This window comes from Chiloscyllium plagiosum, chromosome 3 (genome assembly GCF_004010195.1).
Source record: "Chiloscyllium plagiosum isolate BGI_BamShark_2017 chromosome 3, ASM401019v2, whole genome shotgun sequence".
Classification (NCBI taxonomy): Eukaryota; Metazoa; Chordata; class Chondrichthyes; order Orectolobiformes; family Hemiscylliidae; genus Chiloscyllium; species Chiloscyllium plagiosum.
The window spans coordinates 110,211,352-110,232,872 of NC_057712.1; the positions used below are offsets into that span (position 1 = coordinate 110,211,352).

Below are 21,521 nucleotides of genomic sequence, written 5' to 3' on the forward strand. Positions count from 1 at the left end.
CCTTAGTCCAAGAACTCCCCACCTACGTTCGGGACACCACCCACACCCTCCACCTCCTCCATGATTTTCGCTTCCCCGGTCCCCAACACCTTATCTTCACCATGGACATCCAGTCCCTGTACATCTCCATCCCCCATCACGACGGACTCAAAGCCCTCCGCTTCTTCCTTTCCCGCCGTACCAACCAGTACCTCTCCAATGACACCCTCCTTCGACTGACTGAACTGTCCTCACCCTGAACAACTTCTCAATTTCTGCATGCAAGTTGTAAATGGGACACACTGCTGCGACTGTGTGTTGGTAGTGGAGGAAGTGAAGTGCTTGTGGGTGTGATGCAGGCTGTTTTTTGTTCCCCTACACAACGTCAGGCTTCTTAAGTATTGTTGGAGCTGCACACATCCAGGTAAGTGGGGAGTATTCCATCACACTCCTGACTTGCGCCTTCTAGATAGTGGATAAGCTTTGGGGAATCAGGGGTTGAGTTACCTGCAGCAGTGTTCCTGCTGTTGTAACCACAGTACTTATGTGGCTAGTCTGCAGTAGAAATAAGCCCTTCATCAGGAATGAAGGTTGAGGAAAATAGGTCCAAACCACATTCTATGCACCTTTGCAATACTCTGAGTTGCAGAATAACTAAAAGTAATAGCCAATAAAAATCGAGCTCCATATTAAATCTACACTGGATACAAATAATGAAATGGAAAATACTGACATGAGACTTTTCCTCAATTAAGTCTATCAATTAGAACTGATGACCTAAATGAGATTTGAAATGGTTATGCTCTCTACAGATGCCACCTGAACGTCTGAGTTTCTCCAGGATTCTGTGTGTTTGTTTCAGATTTCCAACATCAGCAGTATTTAGCTTTTAGTCCTAAGTGTATATGTTAGTTCCTTCAGGATTAACGAAATCTTTCATCCACAGTAGTAGTTCACACTAGTTTTGTGAAATATGCATCATGAAAATGTTCAAGGTTTGTTTTGAAATGTTATGCAGTTTTTTTTTTGCCCTGTCATTGATGGTTTGTGTGCACATAAAGGATGATATAATTGGTTTCCCTTTCATCCTCAACCACCGCTTCCTTTGGGGTCTTTTTACTCGAACCAACCAATTCTCTCTAAAATGATTTGCCATTAATTCCAGCAGAGGCCACTGAATTAATCTTGTGATTAAAATGCAGAGTAAGACTTTCCTCCATTACATTACCCAAATAACTCTTGAAAGATCTTTGGTCACTCAGGTGGTTTGGAATTTCTTCCTAGTTCAACCAGTTGATGCTCATGAGATGGTTCTTCCCTGTATCATCTCTCTGGTTTCAATGTTTCCCATGTGAGCTGAGTGAGCATGGATGCTGCACAGTTCCACACTAGGTCTGCTCCGTCACCTTCCCTCAGACTAAGACCAAGTTAACAAAGCCCAGACCCGTCAGCAAACCTGCAACCTTCTTGGGTCTGTACAGCTAAAATAGGCATGGCATATATTTGCTGTGCATTCAGAAGGAACCTTATGTGTTTTATTGTTTGTCAATGTCTACTCATTCCACTATCCTTTAAAATGGTTTTATTAGGAGATGAAAAGGCACAAGAACAACAATGCACAGCAAACAGAAGTTCCCACCTTAAGAAAAGGCGGCTGGAGTAACAAATTGATGAGTTCTACCATGTCTAAACTTGCTTGCTCGTTAAACAAGACTGTCAGGCTGAAGGAACTGTAGGCTGTGAAAACAGTGACAGAACCTAATGCCCCTTCTAGTTATTATTTAGAATTAAATACCTGATCACAAATATACAAACTAATACTTACATTAAGAAGCATATTATTAGTGTTGTTAAAAATAGATGTGAAGGTGAACCTTTTGTCTTGTACTCATAGGATTGAAACTCACACAAACCAACTTTAGAGATGAAACAGCAATTTACATAACATAATCCAGTCCTGACCAGACAAGGTGAAAAGCTTCAACTTTAGATGTCTTTTTAGCAATTTTCAAGTCTTTGTTACCAAGAATTCATCATTTCAATATATAATTATTGAGAAATATTTGTCCTTTATTGTGTGTAATTGATACCTGTTGTGGGATGTCAAAAAAAAGCAGAAGCCAATTTTATTTAATATACATCAATTACAATATATCAAAAACTTGAGGACCTACCTTAGCATAATCAGCTTGTTTACCATTTACTTTAGCCTAAAAATAAAAGGAAAATAGATAAATAAGTATTTTGAACCATTCTACTGGAAATTATTTAATGGCAAAACTATATGTTGGCTAATTTTGTTTTAATTCATCATTACTTATTCTCTGAAAAATTCTGGAGAACTTAAGGTTGCATTGACTAACATTTCTAATTGTAATGTTGATGCAAATTTGAGAAGAAACTGTGGATGCTTGTGCTATGAGTACTCTAGCTTGTGCTAGAGGTGCTATGAAACACTAGTTTTCCTTCTTTGTTCAAATTTCATCAAGACTTGAATATCATGATTTGAACACTCCACAAAATTCCATATGAAAACTCGGTTTACAGAAAATGCATATCTGGCTGGTGTTGATAAAGCATTCCACACAGTTCACAAAGCAGATTTCTGTTCTGCTGTCGAGCCATGGGCCTGGATTATCCATACACTTATCCTGCCAAGGATGAGGACAATCATCAGCAGGACAGGAGTGAAGTGTTGGGACCTGATCAAATTTGACATGCCAAAGGAATCAAAGGGAAATGGGAATATTTCTGGCCAGTAGTGACTACTTTCAAATAGAGACAGAATAAACTTTCTCGTTACAGTTACATTAAACATCTGTAAGGGGGCATTTTGGAATCTTTCAAGGTCAAATCATTCAATTTTTGCATAACAAAGTAATTGGAAGCAGTCAATAAAAGGAGTAGTAAACATGAAGCTCAGTGGTTAGACTGCTGCATCACAGCACCAGGGACCTGGGTTCGATTCCAGCCTCAGGCACTTTTTCCTGTATCTGCGTGGGTTTCCTCCGGGTGCTTCAGTTTCCTCCTACACTCCAAAGATATACAGTTTAGGTAAATTGGCCATGCTAAATTGCCCATAGTGTTCAGGTATGTGTAGGTTAGGTGCTTTAGTCAGGGGTAAATGGAGAGTAATGGGGAATGGGTTTGGGTGGGATACTCTACGGAGGGTCGGGGTGGACTTGTTGGGGCGAAGGGTCTGTTTCCACACTGTAGGGATTCTATGATATCTATGAAGTTGCAGACAGAGATAAACATCACAAGTGTAATTATAATGAGGGAGTTTAATTACCAATTTAATTACCTCTTGTTGAGGGAAAAAGTTCCTAAGATGTGGACAAGAGAATTTTCTACAACCATATGTGTCGAGCTAACAAGAAATACAGTTTAGGTAAATTGGCCATGCTAAATTGCCCATAGTGTTCAGGGATGTGTAGGTTAGGTGCTTTAGTCAGGGTAAATGGAGAGTAATGGGGAATGGGTTTGGGTGGGATACTCTACGGAGGGTCGGGGTGGACTTGTTGGGCCGAAGGGTCTGTTTCCACACTGTAGGGATTCTATGATATCTATGAAGTTGCAGACAGAGATAAACATCACAAGTGTAATTATAATGAGGGAGTTTAATTACCAATTTAATTACCTCTTGTTGAGGGAAAAAGTTCCTAAGATGTGGACAAGAGAATTTTCTACAACCATATGTGTCGAGCTAACAAGAAAGGAGGCACCTGCTTCCTGGGAATGAGGTAAATCAAGTAGATCAAGTGACATTGGAGTGCATTTAGGGCTAGTTATCATTATATCTTATGGAAAATGATATTGGCTAATTCAGGGTTAGAATAATCAACTGGCGGAGAGTGGACTTCTGTGAGGCATGGTTTGTGAGAAAAACAGTAGCCGAATAGTGAATTATCTTCAAAGAGGAGATGGTTCAGCATGGTCATGTATAGTCTTTCAAATGGGAAAAGTGGGGGACAAGGGAGGAAATAGCCAATGTAGTACCATTATTCAAGAAGGGACCAAGGGATAAACAAGGAAACTAGAGACAAGTCAGTCTAACCTCAGTGTTGGGGAAACTATTGGAAACAATTCTGAGGGACAGAATTAATCTGATTTTGGAGAGGCAGGGATTAATCAAGAACAGTTAATATGGTTTTGATAAGGGGATGTCATGCCTGACCAATTTGATTAGACCATAAGACCATAAGACATAGGAGTGGAAGTAAGGCCATTCGGCCCATCGAGTCCACTCCGCCATTCAATCATGGCTAATGCGCATCATGCGTATTAAATTATATGCAGAGGTGACCAAATGTGTAGATGAAGTCAATGCTTTTGATGTAGTCTATTTGGACTTTCACAAGGCTTTTGATAAGGTCCTGCATGGATACTGATAAAGCTAAGAGACAATTCAATCCAAAGAAATTTGGCAAATTGGGTCCACTACTGGCTAAGTGACAGGAAGTAAAAGATGATTGCTGAAGGATGTTTTTCCAACTGGAACTCTTACATCCAGTGGGGTTCCACAGGGGTCAGTGTCGAGGCCCTCCCTGTTTGAGGTTTATTTACATGATTGAGACTTGAATGTAGGAAGGTTGATCACAAAGTTCACAGATGATATTGGTGGGGAGATATGTAATGAAGAAGATAGTCATAGATTACAAGAGTATATAGACAGACTGGTCAGATGGGCTGATCAGTGGCAAATGGAATTCAATCTGGATAAGTGTGAGGTGATATACTTGGGGAGGACAGACAAGGCAAGGGAATACCTGATGAATGGTAGGACCCTGTGAAGCACCAAGGATCAGAGGGACATTGGTGTGCATGTATACTTGTCCTTTAAGGATTCAGGCAGGTGGAAAAAGTGGTTAAGAAGGCATATGAGATACTGTGTTCTGAGGAAGGGGCATCGGACGCAAAACATTAACTTTGATTTCTCTGCACAGATGCTGCCAGACCTGCTGAACTATTCTAGCAACTTCTGTTTTTGTTTCTGACTTACAGCACCTGGAGGTTTTTTAATGGGATACTTGCCTTTATTAGTGGAGGTATAGGGTTTAAGAGCGAGGAGGTGATGCTGGAACTGTATAAAATGCTGGTTAGAACACAGCAAGATATTGTGTGCAGTTCTGGATTTTACATTATAAGAGGGATGTGATTGCACTAGAGAGGGTTTAGAGGGGTTTTATCAGGATGTTGCCTGGACTGGAGAACCTAAGTTATGAAAAGAGATTGGACAGACTAAGATTGTTTTCCTTAGAGCAGATTAGAGGGGACATGATTGAGATATCTAAAATTATGAGGGGAGTAGATATTTTAGACAGGAAGGAATTGTTCTCCGTGATGAAGAGTTCAATGACCAGGGGCAAAGATTTAAAGTAAGGAGCAGAATGTTTAGGCGACATGTGAAGAGAATTTTTTTCACCCAGGGGATGGTGGGAAACTGTAACTCACTGTCTGTAGAGGTGATAGAGATAGAAACCCTTGAAATATTTAAGAAGGTGTACATTTGTGATGCCAAGGCTTACAAGTCTATGAGCCAAGTACTAGATAAGCCACATGGTTGTTCTTGATCAGCACAGAGTCAGAATCATTGGTGACCTTTAAGCGGCAATTGGATAGGTACATGGATAGGTGCTTAAGCTAGGACAAATGTTCGGCACAACATCGTGGGCCGAAGGGCCTGTCTGTCCTGTATTGTTCGATGTTCTTTTAAACAGCTGCTGTTTGGATATTATCAAATCTAAACTTTGATACGGCGCATTGTACTGGGGCTTTTGATTTGTAGAACTTTGCTATTCTGAAGGAATGATTATATTTCATTTGAGAGAGTCTCAACTGTACTCATCCATTGCTACGATTCTTTCTTCAATCAAAAGCAGGATTGGCTGAATTACTGCAGACCTGTTAGTATCACTGAATAATTCACTTCTGCAGGGTAGAATTCATTTGGTCAATTCTCCTCTCCTCCTTCCCCATCCACAAAAGAACTCTGAGCTTTCATAGACTAGTGAATTAAAGCTAACCAAATAACTTCAGTTTTTGCTATTTGTTTCACACAGAATTGAATTCAAGACTCAGTGTGGAATCCAATTCAGTATAGCCGGGACTGTTGGCAGTCAATGCAGTTTCAAAAGTCACTCTTCTAAGATATAAGTAAAATTTGAAGTAAATAAATCCTTCTTCTTGGATCGTCCCTCAAAGGCTGAGTATGACTTAAGTAACATCATACACTGCCCATAAACATTTCATACTACTTTAGCCAAATAATTCATTTTCCCTCGTAATTTTTTTTTAAAACAAGGAAAATTAAGTACAATTGGAATCCAATGCTAAACAGCAACTTATCACCTTGTATAGGATGGTATCTCACACTTTTAACCAAACTGCTGGTTAAAAGAACTGCAAAACTCTCCATTTTCCAATTAAAAACTAACTACCCTTTGGTGGGGTAGCTGGGCTGGTGTCAGAAAGCGGGAATTTAAGTTAGTTCAAATATTGAGCATGGTTGGAGTGAAGTGTTCCTCTCCATTAGGTCTCATTATATGTAACATGAGAGAATTTGATGCCAACAAAGAAAGAAGAAAGCAGGAATTGTATTCTAACTGGTGTCTTTAATTTTGTCAGAAGGCCCCAAAGAGCTTCATAGTCAATGATCTACTTTTGAAATAAAGTTTCATTATAAAGATAAATAAATATGAAATCATTTGCAGCAAGATTTCACAAAAAGTAATGAAACAATAGAATTAATTGATGTTTGGTGATGTTGATCAAAGAATAAATGTTGGTGAACACTGGGATAGTTGCTCTACATTTTGTAACTAGTATTGCTTGGTTTACAATCGGATGTAGCTTGGCTAAAAGTATCACCTAATGCTGTGACATTCCTTCACACTATACTGAAGGATCAACCTCAATTATGGGAACGAAGCATGAAATGTAAATGTTCCACGACATGATTCAAGAATCCTTGACTTGATGACGTGAATGCATTCCATTTAAGAATATATATAAATATATATTTACATTAGTTTTCTTTGGAACAGTAACAACTTCTGGTAAAAAATTTGAGAATTGCAATATCATTTAAAACAGTGAAATTGTACATGAGTCTGGATTTTATTTTTGAAAGTCTGCCATTTACCTTACTGTTTATTAACACACAGTGAAAACACAGCACCAAGGAAACTGGCATAACAGCTTGGCTTAATAAACTTAGAGAATTAAGTTACCACTTTGAGTATGCAATGAACCTGGTGTTCTGGGTATACATTACTAATTATCCTGAAATGCCAAGCTGTCATTTTCCGAATTTGAGTTGCATTTTGTTGTTATGAAATTATTTATAAAATATACCTCTGTGACTTTCCAGATGTGATGGAATTAAGACATTTCGTATAATACATAATGAAATATCTTATGTCCAAGAATCTAGAACACACACTCTCTCTCTCCTGGTAAAAGTATCAGTCAGTCTGACATACTGCACAGAATAGAAGCTGGCACAGTTTAGTTCTTACAGGCTGTAAGCTTCAAGATTGGCAATCTCACTTGGAAAGGTCATAGGATACTAGTGTGGGAAATGGAAATGCCATCCTGAGTGTGCTCTCCTGATATCAGAGATAAAAGACATTTAGGGGACATTATTGGGAAAAAGTACAGGAAACTCTATATGCTACCTAGGCATTCTACATCCGTTCCAAATATTTTCATACTGACCGCCGATACCCAAAATCCAACATGAGTTCTGTTCCACAGCACCAATTATCACCTTGATCATTAGCAAACTAAATGTTAATTGAAATGGGTAAAATAAAAAGATAGATGGTTCTCTTCATTCTTTGAGTTTAGCTCAACAGCCATATCAAAAACAGATAAAATACCTGCATTTATTTAAAACTTTTAACATTGCAAAGGTCCTAAGATACTTTCAATAAGCAAAATTGATTCAGGTAGTAGAACATGAAAAATTAAGGCAGTGGCTCAAAACAAAAGCTGAAAATGTGTTGCTGGAACAGCGCAGCAGGTCAGGCAGTATCCAGGGAACAGGAGAATCTACGTTTCGGGCATAAGCCCTTCCTGAAGAAGGGCTTATGCCCGAAACGTCGATTCTCCTGTTCCCTGGATGCTGCCTGACCTGCTGCGCTGTTCCAGCAACACATTTTCAGCTCTGATCTCCAGCATCTGCAGACCTCACTTTCTGCTCAAAACAAAATCAAAGTTAAGGTTTGATGTTGCCTTTGAAGTAGGACCACAAACACAAGACAAACATTTTATTTTGAGGGGTCCAAAATATTGGGTCCAAACAGCTGAAGGTTGTCCCACCAATCATAAGATGACATTGAAGAGAAAAGGAGAGAACGCAAGACCAAAATCAGACAAACAAAAGCACAGACACATAGGGATCAAGGAGGAAATGTTTCTCTGTATCTTCTCTATGAAATCCTTTCAAAATCCCAAATGCCCTCCATCAAATCACCTGTAAGTCTCATACATTTGATGGAGTGCAGTATTCCCTTAAAATGTAATCCCTGGTCTTGACAATATTCTGGCAAATTTGCTCGACATTCTTTCCTAGGTCATACAATCCGTTCTAACCACTGCTGTCCAAAAGGGTCATGAAATGGTTTCATATCAGCTTGCTTTTGGCACTTTTGGCTCCCATATTCTGGATAAAATGTTACAAGGGAGTCAGTTGGAGACCCTTTCATGAGCTGCTCTCCTGTGAGGCGCTGATAAAACCTAATGGTTATTTCAGGGTGCCTTGTGTCTTAGCATTAGCTTCAGCATCATCTTCCTTCCTCTGAGTCATTATTATAATGAAGGGCAGACAGCAAGGGGTGGATTGCACGGGGTCAGGGGGAATGTGGGTCAGCCAGGATATTATGACCGTTTGGTGATCCATGCCCAGCTCCTCCTCTCTCTGCCCCACTTTATGCTCCTCATTTCATTCTTCAAGAAATCTCTGTTTTCTTTGGACTTTGATGCTCTGTCCACTGCCCTTTGACATTCAATTGCGTCAGGATGACTGAAAGCCCAGACTCAATAGAACAGATTGAAAATAACCATAGAACAAAAACTGCACTGGGCTCACCACATAAATATTGTGGCTGCAAGAGCAGGTCAGAGGTTAGTAACTCTGTAGCGAGTAACTCAACTCCTGTTTACCCAAAGCTTGCACACCACCTATAAGCCTCAGCTCAGCACCATGGTGAAATACCACGTACTTGGCTGGATGAGTGCAGTTCAACAGTTAAGAACTCTGACATCATCGAGGATAAAGCAGCCTGCTTTATTCATCACTTTCAACATTCAAACCCTTCAGCCCAGTGGTAGCAGTGTGTACCATCTACAAAATGCCAAGGCTCCTTCCGAACCCATGGTCTCTTTCACCTAAAACAACAAGGACAGCCAATGTATGGAGTACCAATACTTAAGGATTCTCTTAAGGTTAACATGCAGGGTCAGTTGGCAGTTAAGGTGGCAAATGTAATGTTAGCATTCATTTCAAGAGTGCTAGCATACAAAAGTAGAGACGTACCACTGAGGCTGTATAAGGCTCTGGTTAGACTGCATTTGGAACATCGAAAGCAGTTTTGATCCCTATCTAAGGATGGATGGCATTGGAGGGGGTCCAGAGGAGGTTTACAAAAATGGTCCTGGCAATGAAGGACTTGACACATGAGGAATGGTTGAGGACTTTGCGTATGTACTTGATGGAATTCGGAAGAACGAGAGGAGACCTCATTGACATATAGAGAATACTGAGAGGTCCGGCAAGAGTGGACATGGAGAAGATGCTTCCACCAGTTGGAGAGATTTAGACCTGACAATATAGCTAAAAGTGAAGTAACAACCCTTTAGAACTGAGATAGAGCATACAGATAGATGTACAGCACAGAAACAGACCTTTCAGTCCAACTTGTCCATGCCGACCAGATATCCTAGATAAATCTAGTCCTGTTTGCCAGAGTTTGGCCCATATCCCTCTAAACCCTTCCAATTCATATACCCATCCGGATGCCTTTTAAATGTTATAATTGTATCAGTCTCTGCCACTTCCTCTGGCAGCTCATTCCGTGCACATACCCTTTGTGTGGAAAAAGTTGCCCCATGGGTCCCTTTTAAATCTTTCCCCCCTCACCTTAAACCTATGCCCTCTAAGTTTTGGGCTCTCCCACCTCAGGGAAAAGACCTTGTCTATTAACTCTATCCATGCCCTTCATGATTTTATAAATCTCTATAATGTTACCCCTCAGCCTCCGACACTCAGGGAAAACAGCTCCAGCCTATTCAGCCTCTCCCTATAGCTCAAACTCTCCAACCCTTGCAACTTGGTTGTAAATCTTTTCGGAACCCTTTCAAGTTTCACAGTAGCCTTCCAATAGCAGGGAGACCAGATGAGAAGGAATTTCTTCAGCCAGTGTGTGTTGCATCTATGGAACTCATTTCCACAGAAGGCTGTGAAGTCCAAGTCTTGAGTGTATTTAAGGCAGAGATAGATTCTTGGTTAGTAAGGGGATCAAGGAAATAGGGAGAAGGCAGGAGAATGGAGTTGAGAAACGTACCAGCCATGATCGAATGGCGGAGCAGACTCAATGGGCTGATTGGCCTAACTCTGCTGCTATATCTTGTGATCTTGTAACATTCACAAGTACTGCTCCAAGCCTGACATCATTGAATTAGAACTATCCTGCTGCTTCTTCTGGGTCAGTGCTCGAACTCTATTCCTAACAGTACGGTGGCTGCCCTGCACCACAGTTCAAGGCAACAGCTCACCACTACCTTGAAGGTCAAATAGACATATTTTTGATCAGTTGGGGAATCGAATGTCATGGAGAAAGGGCAGGAAAGTAGATGTGAGGATTCAAACCAGCCATGCTCCTTTCAAATGATCGAAGCCAAATGGCCTACTTCTCTTCCTATTTTTTCTAGTCTTCTCAACTGCAATGAGGAACTGGCAGTAAATACTAGCCTAGCCTCCAATGTGCACCTCCCATGAGCAAAAATATTAAAACATGTCTATCACCAACTAATGAACCACTGGTAGATCTGGTCTCAGCCATTGTTGCTTGCTAAAAATTGAAGTATTGGAGTCTTTTACATTTTTCAATTTAGGTTAGGCTGATATTGAATTGAATTGAATTTATTGCCACGTGTACTGAGGCACAGTAAAAAGGTCTGGCTTGCGAGCAATACAGACAGATCACATAGTAAAGTAGCATAGATAGTAAATAATAGGTAAACAGCGGCAAAAACAAAAACACGGTCAGGTGAATGTCAAGAGTTTGAGAGTCCATTCAGTATTCTAACAACAGTAGGGTAGAAACTGTTACAAAACTGGCTGGTGTGTGTTCAGGCTTCTGTACCTTCTCCCCAATGGTAGAGGTTGCAGAAAAACATTGCCAGGGTGGGATGGATCTTTAAGAATTCTGGCAGCCTTTCCTTGATAGCGGGCCTGGTAGATGGATTCTATGGATGGGAGGAGGCTGATAGTGAATTGAATTTATTGCCACGTGTACCAAGGCACAGTAAAAAGGTTTGGCTTGCGAGCAATACAGGCAGATCTCATAGTTAAGTAGCATAGATAATTAAATAATAGGTAAACAGCGGCAAAAACAAAAACACGATCAGGTGAATGTTAAGAGTTTGTGAGTCCATCCAGTATTCTAACAACAGTAGGGTAGAAACTGTTACAAACCCAGTTGGTGCATGTGTTCAGACTTCTGTACCTTCTCCCCAATGGTAGAGGTCGCAGAAAAACATTGCCAGGGTGGGATGGATCTTTAAGAATTCTGGCAGCCTTTCCTTGATAGCGGGCCTGGTAGATGGATTCTATGGATGGGAGGTTGGCCTATGTGATTGTCCGGGCCGAGTTCACCACTCTCTCTAACCGTCTCTGATCTTGAATGGTACAATTGCCATACCAGGTAATGATACACCCAGGTACAATGCTCTCGATAGTGCACCTATAAAAGTTGGCAAGAGTATTCGCCTTCATGCCAAATTTTCTCAGCTGCCTGAGGAAGAAGCAGCATTGTTGGGCCTTTGTAACCAGTGAGTCCACATGAAGAGTCCAAGAAAGCTTGTTGTGGATGACCACTCCCAGGAGCTTGACACTCTCCTTTTGTTCCACCTCTGTGTTGTTAATGTGTAGGCTGGCATGAGTAACATCCCACCGAAAGTCAACAGTGAGTTCCTTGGTGTAGAATGCTGTAGATGATGTAGAACGCCCAGTTAAATAGAGTACTAGAGGGTTGATGTCTGACAGGATAAGCCAAACTGATTCCACAACTTTAAACATTAGTAGGAAACAGAGAGGTGGAAAAGATTAAGTAATGGGGAGAAACTTGAAGTACAATGTAAACTGGAACAGAGAGTAGCTGTAAAGATAATGGGCCTGCTTGATGAAACAGAAGAATGTTAAGAACGAATGCTGAATTGTGCAAACTAACCTAAGAACCAATAAGACAACTCCACTGACTAAACACTGGCTTCTTCAACAGTGCGACATTGGAAGTAATGCTGGAGTGCTCTGGTGATCATTCTTGACTTTGCTGATGCTGTTGAGATATATCTTTGATTCGGGTTAGGGTCAGTGAAACTTATCTGAAAATGAAATTTTCCTCCAAATTGGGAAAATATTTTAAAAATTAAAGGGGCAGTTAAGCCATATCAGACCTCCTCATGAATGTGCATTTGTCACAGATTTAGTTTGAATTTCTAGCTCCTTAATCTATTCACATTTTATTATAAGAACACCATTAAACTTTATCAAGGATGATGTCTTAGGGTTAATTGCCTCTAATAAGAACACAATCTCTCCTGATACAATTCATTCTCAAGGTGATTCACAGTAATAAAGATTCACCGTACCATTGGAACAAATGATTACAAAGTACTGCTTTCTGAGCATTAATTAAAAGCTGTTGAAGACCAGGTGGAATAAGACATTATAATGCATAAACAGCAGGGACCTTTCAATAAAACCATATTGAGGTTCTGTACTCACCGATATCAGCAAACCTGGGAAGTGCACTGCTTTTACTATATAGTGTGCATGCTCCTATTAAAAAAAACTACCAGCACACTTGCATTTTCAGGTACATGAAAAGCCAGAAGAGTTGTGTGCTACCTTTAATTGCTTCAGATTTGCTTGACAGAATAAGCATTATGCTGTGTATTTACATGAACTAAAGCATTCTGCAATTTTCGTATACAGAGGAACCTCGATTTTCTGGCATTTGATTATCTGAATATCGGATTATCCGACAAGGTTGTAAGGTCCTGCTCTTCGGCCGAACTATGTTATCCGGCATTCGATTAACTGAACAAAATACTGCCTGCCCATGTCCTTCGGATAATCGAGGTTCCTCTTGTATGTGATTCCCCTAAAATAAAGAAAACCTAGAGGCAACATTGCCCACACATTCTTATTTCACAGCAAACAGAATAGATTGGATACGATGGAGGTCTTCCGAAAACAGGATGAAGCACACACTAGCTCCATTATCTTTGGTACATGTAAAAAGATTGACCACTGTTTGAAATAAAACTAAAGATTAAGCAGTCTGGCAAATATATTCAAATAGAGCAACCTCAATAAACCAGTTACAACAAATCCCCACGTATGCTGCAATTTCAAACTACTTCCCTACTTATACAATTTAGCACTTCCTATAACGTAGAATTCTATAGCAGCAGGGTCTGCCATTTGACACACTGAACCTATACCAGCTCTTCCAGAGGAATATACATTTAGCCCCATCTCTCCCCTAATTTTGATTTCTTGACTTGATTTCTTGATTCAAGCCACGGATTCTGGAAAAATATTCCATGCCCTCTAATCTTCAGCCTTTCAGCGGTCATCTTAAATTTATGCCCTCCAGCAACAGATGCAAAGATCAGTGTAAATAATTTCCCCCTAACGACTGTACTTTAAAAAAAAAAAAATTCATGGGACGTAAGCATTGCTGGCTGGGCCTGCATTTATGGCCCATCTCCAGTTGTCTTTGAGAAAGTGGTGGTCAGCAATTCCTTTGAGGCAGAAGACAATGTGATGCTTTGTACTGGTATCAAGAGATATTCTTACATGATAAAATGACTGACATTCTGAATTAGGTAGACATTGAGTTTTGAAAAGTATAACACACATGAAATTTGTAAAAATACATTACAGAACATTTTGATCGAATATTAACAGAATTACTAAAAATATTCATCGTCTCATATCATTTTCCACGTAACACATTTGCAGTAGACTTTGTATTTGCAAAATCCATTCCATGTCAAGTATTTAGCACGAGGACAAACATTTCAAATTGGAAATTACTGGAAGTGCAATTGGTATAAAACTCCCTCTACACAACCTTCCACTCAGATGTCTCAATACCTGGAACAAGGAATAATGTTTCATCTCAATCATCTCAGCGCCAGGACGTCTCTGCAGGAGTTTCTCAGGATAGTGTCCTAGGCCCAACTATCTCAAGCTGTTTTAATGATCTTCGCTCCAACATAAGATCAGAAGTGGGAACACTCATTAGTGATTGCACAATATTCAGCAGCATTCACAACTCATCAGATACTGAAGTAGTCCATGTGAATATGCAGCAAGATCTGGAGCATGTTTGGGCTAACAAGTCACAAGTAAAGTCATGCAATACAAGTGCAAAGTAATTACCATCTTCAACAAGAAAGAATCCTTGACATTCAATGGCATCATCATCATTGGATCCTCCACAATCCAAGGCCTGGGAGTTTACCATTGACCCAAAAACTGAACTAGACCACTCATATAAATAACTGTGGTGATAAGAACAGGTCAGAACACTGCAGGGAATAAGTCACCTACTGACTCTCCAAAGCTTGCCCATCATTGACAAGGCAGAAGTCAGGAGTGTGATAGAATAATCCCCAATTGCCTGTATGAGTGAACTCCAGCAGCACTCATATTAGACACCAGCCAAGTCAAAGCAGACTACTTGATATGCACTACAGCTACAAGCGTTCACTCCCTCCAATTGATGCTCAGTAATAGCAATGCATACCACTTGAAGATGCAACTGCAAGTTCCCCTTCAATCCACTCACCATCCAAACTTGGAAATAGAGCGCTGTTCCTTCAGTGTCACTGTGTCAAAATCATGGAACTTCCTCCTTAATGGCATTCTAAGTACCCTCCTTAAGGGTAATTACACAAAATAGACTGTAGTTGACCTTCTCAAGGGCAACTAGGAATGGGAAACAAATGAAGTTCTCGCCAGTGATAATCACACTAATGAAAAATACACTTTCAATCCTCCTATTTCTCAACATTCATTCTTTGTAAGCACACAGCCCAAAAGGTTTCCAGTTTCCAGCCCCTCAGTGTACTATGACTGAAAAGATTTATGGTGAACCTTCCTGATGTTCTTCTGCAGCAACAGCACCAAACCTCAGCAAGCCAGTGTTAGGAAGTGTTATCAAGCAACATCATGATGGATCACTCCAAGTGTTAAGACCATGCTGTGCCACGTGTCATATGACACACAAAACCATCTTTGATCACAAATCTATCAGGCAATGGTCAGGGTGTAATACCTTGGACTGTGCTAGACTGCAAAACTCAGTCAAAGGAAATACTTTGCAAATAAGTCTTGAGTAGACCAAAGTGGATCTTTCACTGAGTCCATGAAATCCCAGGTGCTGTTGATCTTTGTCTCAGTGGACATCCCTAGGAACAGATTGTAGAACACAGAGCCACGTGTCACAAAGCAGTTCAGGATGAACTTCAACAGAACCCACTGCATTTCTTTTCAGAGCTTCTTTCCAAATGCAAATTCCATAAGGGCATGGAGCATCGTCTCTTCACCCCAACCCACAACCACCTTGAGGGCAATGCATAGAGGGGATGAGAGTCCAGGCGTGTGGGAAGGATCTGATGAGAAGGACCTTTCTGATCACCAGCCAAACCACATCTTGGTGCTTGTTTGCAAGTCATGGTGATGATTCATCCCACCAAATTACTTTGCCAATCTGTTTGAGGAACCATTTGGCAGGGTTTATCATCTCCTCTTCCCACAGGGCCTTGAGGATTTTACACACTGACCACTGGATAGACTTGTGATCAAAGATGTTTTTCTGCAAAAGGGACAGATGGTATGACACGGTCTTACCACATGGAGTGGTCCATAGCAATACAGTCAGACATATCCCTCATTACTCGGATAATGTACTCAGTTTATGTACTCGGTGTATGCAGCTTGAAGCAGCTTACACAAAGGTGGCCATTACAATGAGGGTTGTGTTTGATGCATTGTCTCTTCATTATCTAGGGGTTTATACGTCATGTCCTTGTAAACATAACCCATCATCGACCACCAGATAAAACAGATTATGGCTCTGGTGGTCACCACAATGTTGGAGTGAAGAATGGGCCAGACATGTGTCACATACAGCAACACCAAGAGCATCCCATTTTTGATGACCAGGTTCTTAACCACAACGGAGAGGGAATGTTGCTTTTGTTTGATCATGGCTACTTGCTCCTTCCATTTCTTAGTACACATCTCAGCTCATCTAAGCTACATCCCCAACATCTTCAGGTATTCTGAGTCGACAGTGAAAGGGACAAAGGATCAGTCATTGCAACTCCCTAAGAACACAGCCTTACTCTTGACTGAAAATCTCCTTACCTGGGCACTTGATCAGTTCTACAACTTGCTGCCAATTTTTGGCTTTCAAATCAGTTAAGTGAGTACCTATATTGACAAGCTAACTATTAATACAGGTAAGTGGATGTTTAGGAGTAATTTAGATGAATGTAGCTAATGCCTGGGCAACTGTGACAACATTTCAACAGTAAGTACACATTAACTGCACTCCATTCACACCTGGAGCAAAGTGGCCCTAACTTAATTGATTTTCTGAGTGACAGTAAGTAGCCCTTTTCCTGAATGCTGTTCAAATCAATATATTAACGTCAACAAATTTCGTCTCCTACAATGGGATTCAAATGTAGACACCTTGTCTACATTTTGCTTCCATTTTGAGAGAGTTTTTTTTTCCAAATACCAGGTTTGAAATGCAAGTGAAAAACCACAGAAAAAAAAGATCCAAGTTCCTTTTGGCGTCAGTAATGGGACAATGTTGAAATTTGGTTCAGGGAGTCCTCTCCAATTATTTGTTCTTAATGTTGCAAGCCTTGCTTAATAAAATTTTGAATGGATCATTTAATATTGCTACAGAGAAATAACAAGAATGTTAAGCAAGTTACATTAATAATCATTGAAAGTGTATGTGAGTCAGGGTGTGGATAATTACATGATGTCAGCAGGGACACAATCAGGTTTAATCTTAGAATCGCACAGTACAGGAGGCCATTCAGCCGTCACATCTGTGCAGGCTCCTTGAAAGATCTATTCAATTACTCCTGCTCTGCTCTTTTCTCATTGCCCTGTAATTTTTTTTCATTCATGAACTTTAGTTACTGACAGATATTGAATCTACTTCAATAGCACGTTAAAGCTGCACATTCCTAATCATAACACACTGTGCAAAGTCATTCCTCATCTTCATCCTATTTTCCAGTTTCTTTAAACCCATGCCCTCTGGGGAATGACTTGGCCACAACCATCCTTGCACAATTTTGTGCATACACAGACACAACACTGACTCCAAGGATTTCTCCAAAGATTGCACATATTACCAATTGGCGTGACGTTGCTGAGCTAATATAAAGGCAGATTCCATGTTCCTGATTGCTATATAATGACTTTTAAAGTGTTTGTTAAGGAACTCCACTGTGAGACTCCTTGCAGTTAAACAGCCTGTTTACCACTTACTCTCTGGGTTTTCAAGTGACGTGTGGTCATTCCAGCAAAGCCACCTGTTGCCCATGTTAAGAGTCAGCCCCTTATGGAGTGGAGAAAATTGAATGATGGAGAGTGGGTTATTCTGAACAAGTCTAATGTCTGAAAGATTCTAAAGGGACTGCTTTTTGTTCAATGTTCTATAGTATCGTGCTTTAAATCTGCAGGATAAGGACATACATTCCTGTCGCAATATACTGAATAAAAAGAATATAAATATCAACAAAAAGATTCTGTAAACATTAAGAATCAGCTAAATTCCTAACCAGAACTTCAAGCCTCAGGATTTTGAAATAGAATTTTCAGACCTGACTTCCAACAAGGACTGTTGCCACTTTCTAATTAGACCTGTGTTCCTAACTTTCATTTTATAGTTTGATAATATAACCTGCAAATGCCTCATGAACCATACCTTTTTAAGTTGATTAATCCACGTATCTCGACCTGAAGCCTCCTGATGTAAGATGACTGGAGCAGAGTTCAGACAGAAAGGCATCGTGTCACAAGAGGCTTCCGCAACAAATGGCTGAAGGTCAGAGTTCAGCTACAAAGTCACAACAATAAAATGCAAATTGTGAGGATTTAGAAGGGTGAATATGACAGATTTTAAAAAAAATCAATCAAAAATAAAGCGAAATAAAAAACAAAACTTCAGTCAGCACCACAAAACCATTATTGAGTGAAACAGATGTTCGATGGCTGCATCAAACAAAATGTAATAATTGTGAACAAGATAACTGTGTCAGTGAAAATGATGGAGACAATTTGTGGGGAATGATTTTTGGTTTCCAGGGTCTCCTTAGGTCTAAAGATTAAACTTAGAAACTGCTCTTGAAGCAGGAATTTGTATACTCCTTCTGCATCTCCATCAAAGGATATAGAGTCATTAAGATGTACAGCACAGGAACAGATCCTTTGGTCCAATTCGTCCATGCCAACCAGATATCCCACTCTAGTTCCATTTGCCAGCACCCAGTGCATATCCCTCCAAGCCCTTCGTATTCAAATACCCATCCTTTTAAATGTTGCAATTGTACCAGCCTCCACCACTTCTTTTGGCAGCTCATTCCCTACAAGTACCATGGTCTGAGTGAAAAAGTTGCCCCTTAGGTCTCTTTTATATCTTTCCCCTCTCACCCTAAATCTATTCACTCTAGTTCTGGACATCCCATCCCAGGGAAGAGACTATTATCCTATCCATGACCCTCATGATTTTGTAAGTCTCTATAAGCCTCTGACGCTCCAGGGAAAACTGTTCAGCCTCTCCCTATAGCTTAAATCCTCCAACCCTGGCAACATCCTTGTAAATCTTTACTGAACGCTTACAACTTTCACAACATCCTTCCAATAGGAAGGAGACCAGATTTGCACACAATATTCCAACAGTGGCCTAACCAACTTCCTGTATTGCCGCAACGTGACCACCCAACTCCTGTACTCAATACTTTGACCAATAAGGGAAAGCATACCAAACGCCTTCTTCACTATCCTATCTACCTGTGACTCTACTTTCAAGGAGCTATGAATGTGCACTCCAAGGTCTCTTTGTTCAGCAACACTCCCTAGGACTTTACCATTAAGTATATAAGTCCTGCTAAGATTTGCTTTCCCAAAATGCAGCACCTTGCATTTATTTAGATTAAACTCCACCTGCCACTCCTCAACCAATTGGCCCATCTGATCAACATCCTGTTGTAATCGGAGGTAACTTTCTTTGCTGTCCACTACATCTTCAATTTTTGTATCATCTGCAAACTTACTAATTGTACCTCTAATGCTCACATCCAAATCATTTATATAAATGATGACAAGAAGTGGACCCAGCACCGATCCTTGTGGCACTCCACTGGTCACAGGCCTCCAGTCTGAAAAACAATGCCCCACCACCACCCGCTGTCTTCTACCTGTGAGCCAGTTCTATATCCAAATGGAGAGTTCTCTCTGCATTCTGTGAGACCTAACCTTGCTAATCCGTCTCCCATGGGGAACCTTGTCGAACACCTTACTGAAGTCCATACGGATCACATCTACTGCTCTGCCCTCATCAATCCTCTTTGTTACTTTTTCAAAAAAACTCAATCAAGTTCGTGAGACATGATTTCCCATGCACAAAGCCAAATACATGTACATCCTGTCCCTTAGGATTCCCTCCAACAACTTGTCCACCACCGACGTCAGGCACACTGGTCTACAGTTCACTAGCTTGTCTTTACCAGCTTTCTTAAATAGTGGCACCACATTAGCCAACGTCCTGTCTTCCGGCACCTCACTGTGACTATCGATGATACAAATCACTTCCCACAGAGTTCTAGGGTACATCTGATCAGGTCCTGGGGATTTATCCACTTTAATGTGTTTCAAAACATTCAGCACTTCCTCCTCTGTAATATGGACATTTTTCAAGATCTCACCATCTATTTCCCTACATTCTATACCTTCCATGTCCTTCTCCACAGTAAACACTGAAGAAAATGGGAGTGTTGGCTAGTAAAGCAGTATTCCTTCATTCACTGTCCTTCTTCCTCCAGTAGTTGATTTTAACCAAACTCAAAGCCTGCAAGTTTTGGATTAACTGAACTCCTAACTTTTACCACACATCAAAACTCGTTAAAAAAAAAGAGAAAACAGTACAATGACAGCCAAAGAAAATTTGTATACAGGCCCATATTTGTACAGCAGAAACATAAATTTCACTCCAAGATAAACACAGTCCTCATTTCTATGGAACTATACTGTTGTAGCTTCACCGTAATTGGGCCAAACTTCTGGAACTCTCTTCCTAAAAACACTGTGGTGTTCCTGCTCCCTAAGGACAGTTAATTTAAGCACATTGCTCACTATTACCTTCTCAAGGACAACAAATACTGGCCTAGCCAGCAACAGCCACATCAGTTGAATAAATGAATTAAAACTAATCTATCAAAAACAGAAATAAAATTCCACTTCTCCCATAATACATTTCACCCCATCAACCTTCTATAAACTATCAGGGACACACGTGGCATAGTGGCAATGTCACTGGAGAAGCAATTGAGAACCCCAGGCCAATGTTTTGGGGAGAAAGTGAGGTCTGCAGATGCTGGAGATCAGAGCTGGAAATGTGTTGCTGGAAAAGCGCAGCAGGCCAGGCAGCATCCAGGGAACAGGAGAATCGACGTTTCGGGCATAAGCCCTTCTTCAAGAATGAGGAAAGTTTGTCCAGCAGGCTAAGATAAAAGGTAGGGAGGAGGGACTTGGGGGAGGGGCGTCGGAAATGTGATAGGTGGAAAGAGGTCAAGGTGAGGGTGATAGGTCAGACGGGGGTGGGGGCGGAGAGGTCGGGAAGAAGATTGCAGGTTAGGAAGGCGGTGCTGAGTTCGATGGATTTGACTGAGACAAGGTGGGGGGAGGGGAAATACCTTGTCTCAGTCAAATCCATCGAACTCAGCACCGCCTTCCTAACCTGCAATCTTCTTCCCCACCTCTCCGCCCCCACCCCAGTCTGACCTATCACCCTCACCGTGACCTCTTTCCACCTACCACATTTCCGACGCCCCTCCCCCAAGTCCCTCCTCCCTACCTTTTATCTTCTCCTGCTGAACACTCTCTGCTCATTCCTGAAGAAGGGCCTGTGCCCGAAACGTCGAATCTCCTGTTCCCTGGATGCTGCCTGACCTGCTGTGCTGTTCCAGCAATAAAGTTTCAACTTTGATAT

The 21,521-nt window shown here is 40.9% G+C and overlaps 1 protein-coding gene across 8 annotated transcripts in view; it reads right to left on the reverse strand.

Annotated features, from left to right (window-relative positions):
- pdss2 (prenyl (decaprenyl) diphosphate synthase, subunit 2) overlaps nt 1–21,521 on the reverse strand; it is a 178,114-nt gene that overhangs the window by 15,594 nt on the left and 140,999 nt on the right. For 7 of the 8 annotated variants that reach the window (XM_043687056.1, XM_043687060.1, XM_043687061.1 and 4 more), the window contains exons 7-8: nt 18,240–18,371; nt 2,154–2,189 (exon numbers count right to left, since the gene is read on the reverse strand). In XM_043687056.1, the coding sequence (XP_043542991.1) occupies nt 2,154–2,189; nt 18,240–18,371 (168 nt within the window). The remainder of the gene's footprint in view (nt 1–2,153; nt 2,190–18,239; nt 18,372–21,521) is intronic. The other variant, XM_043687065.1, reaches the window with a different exon arrangement.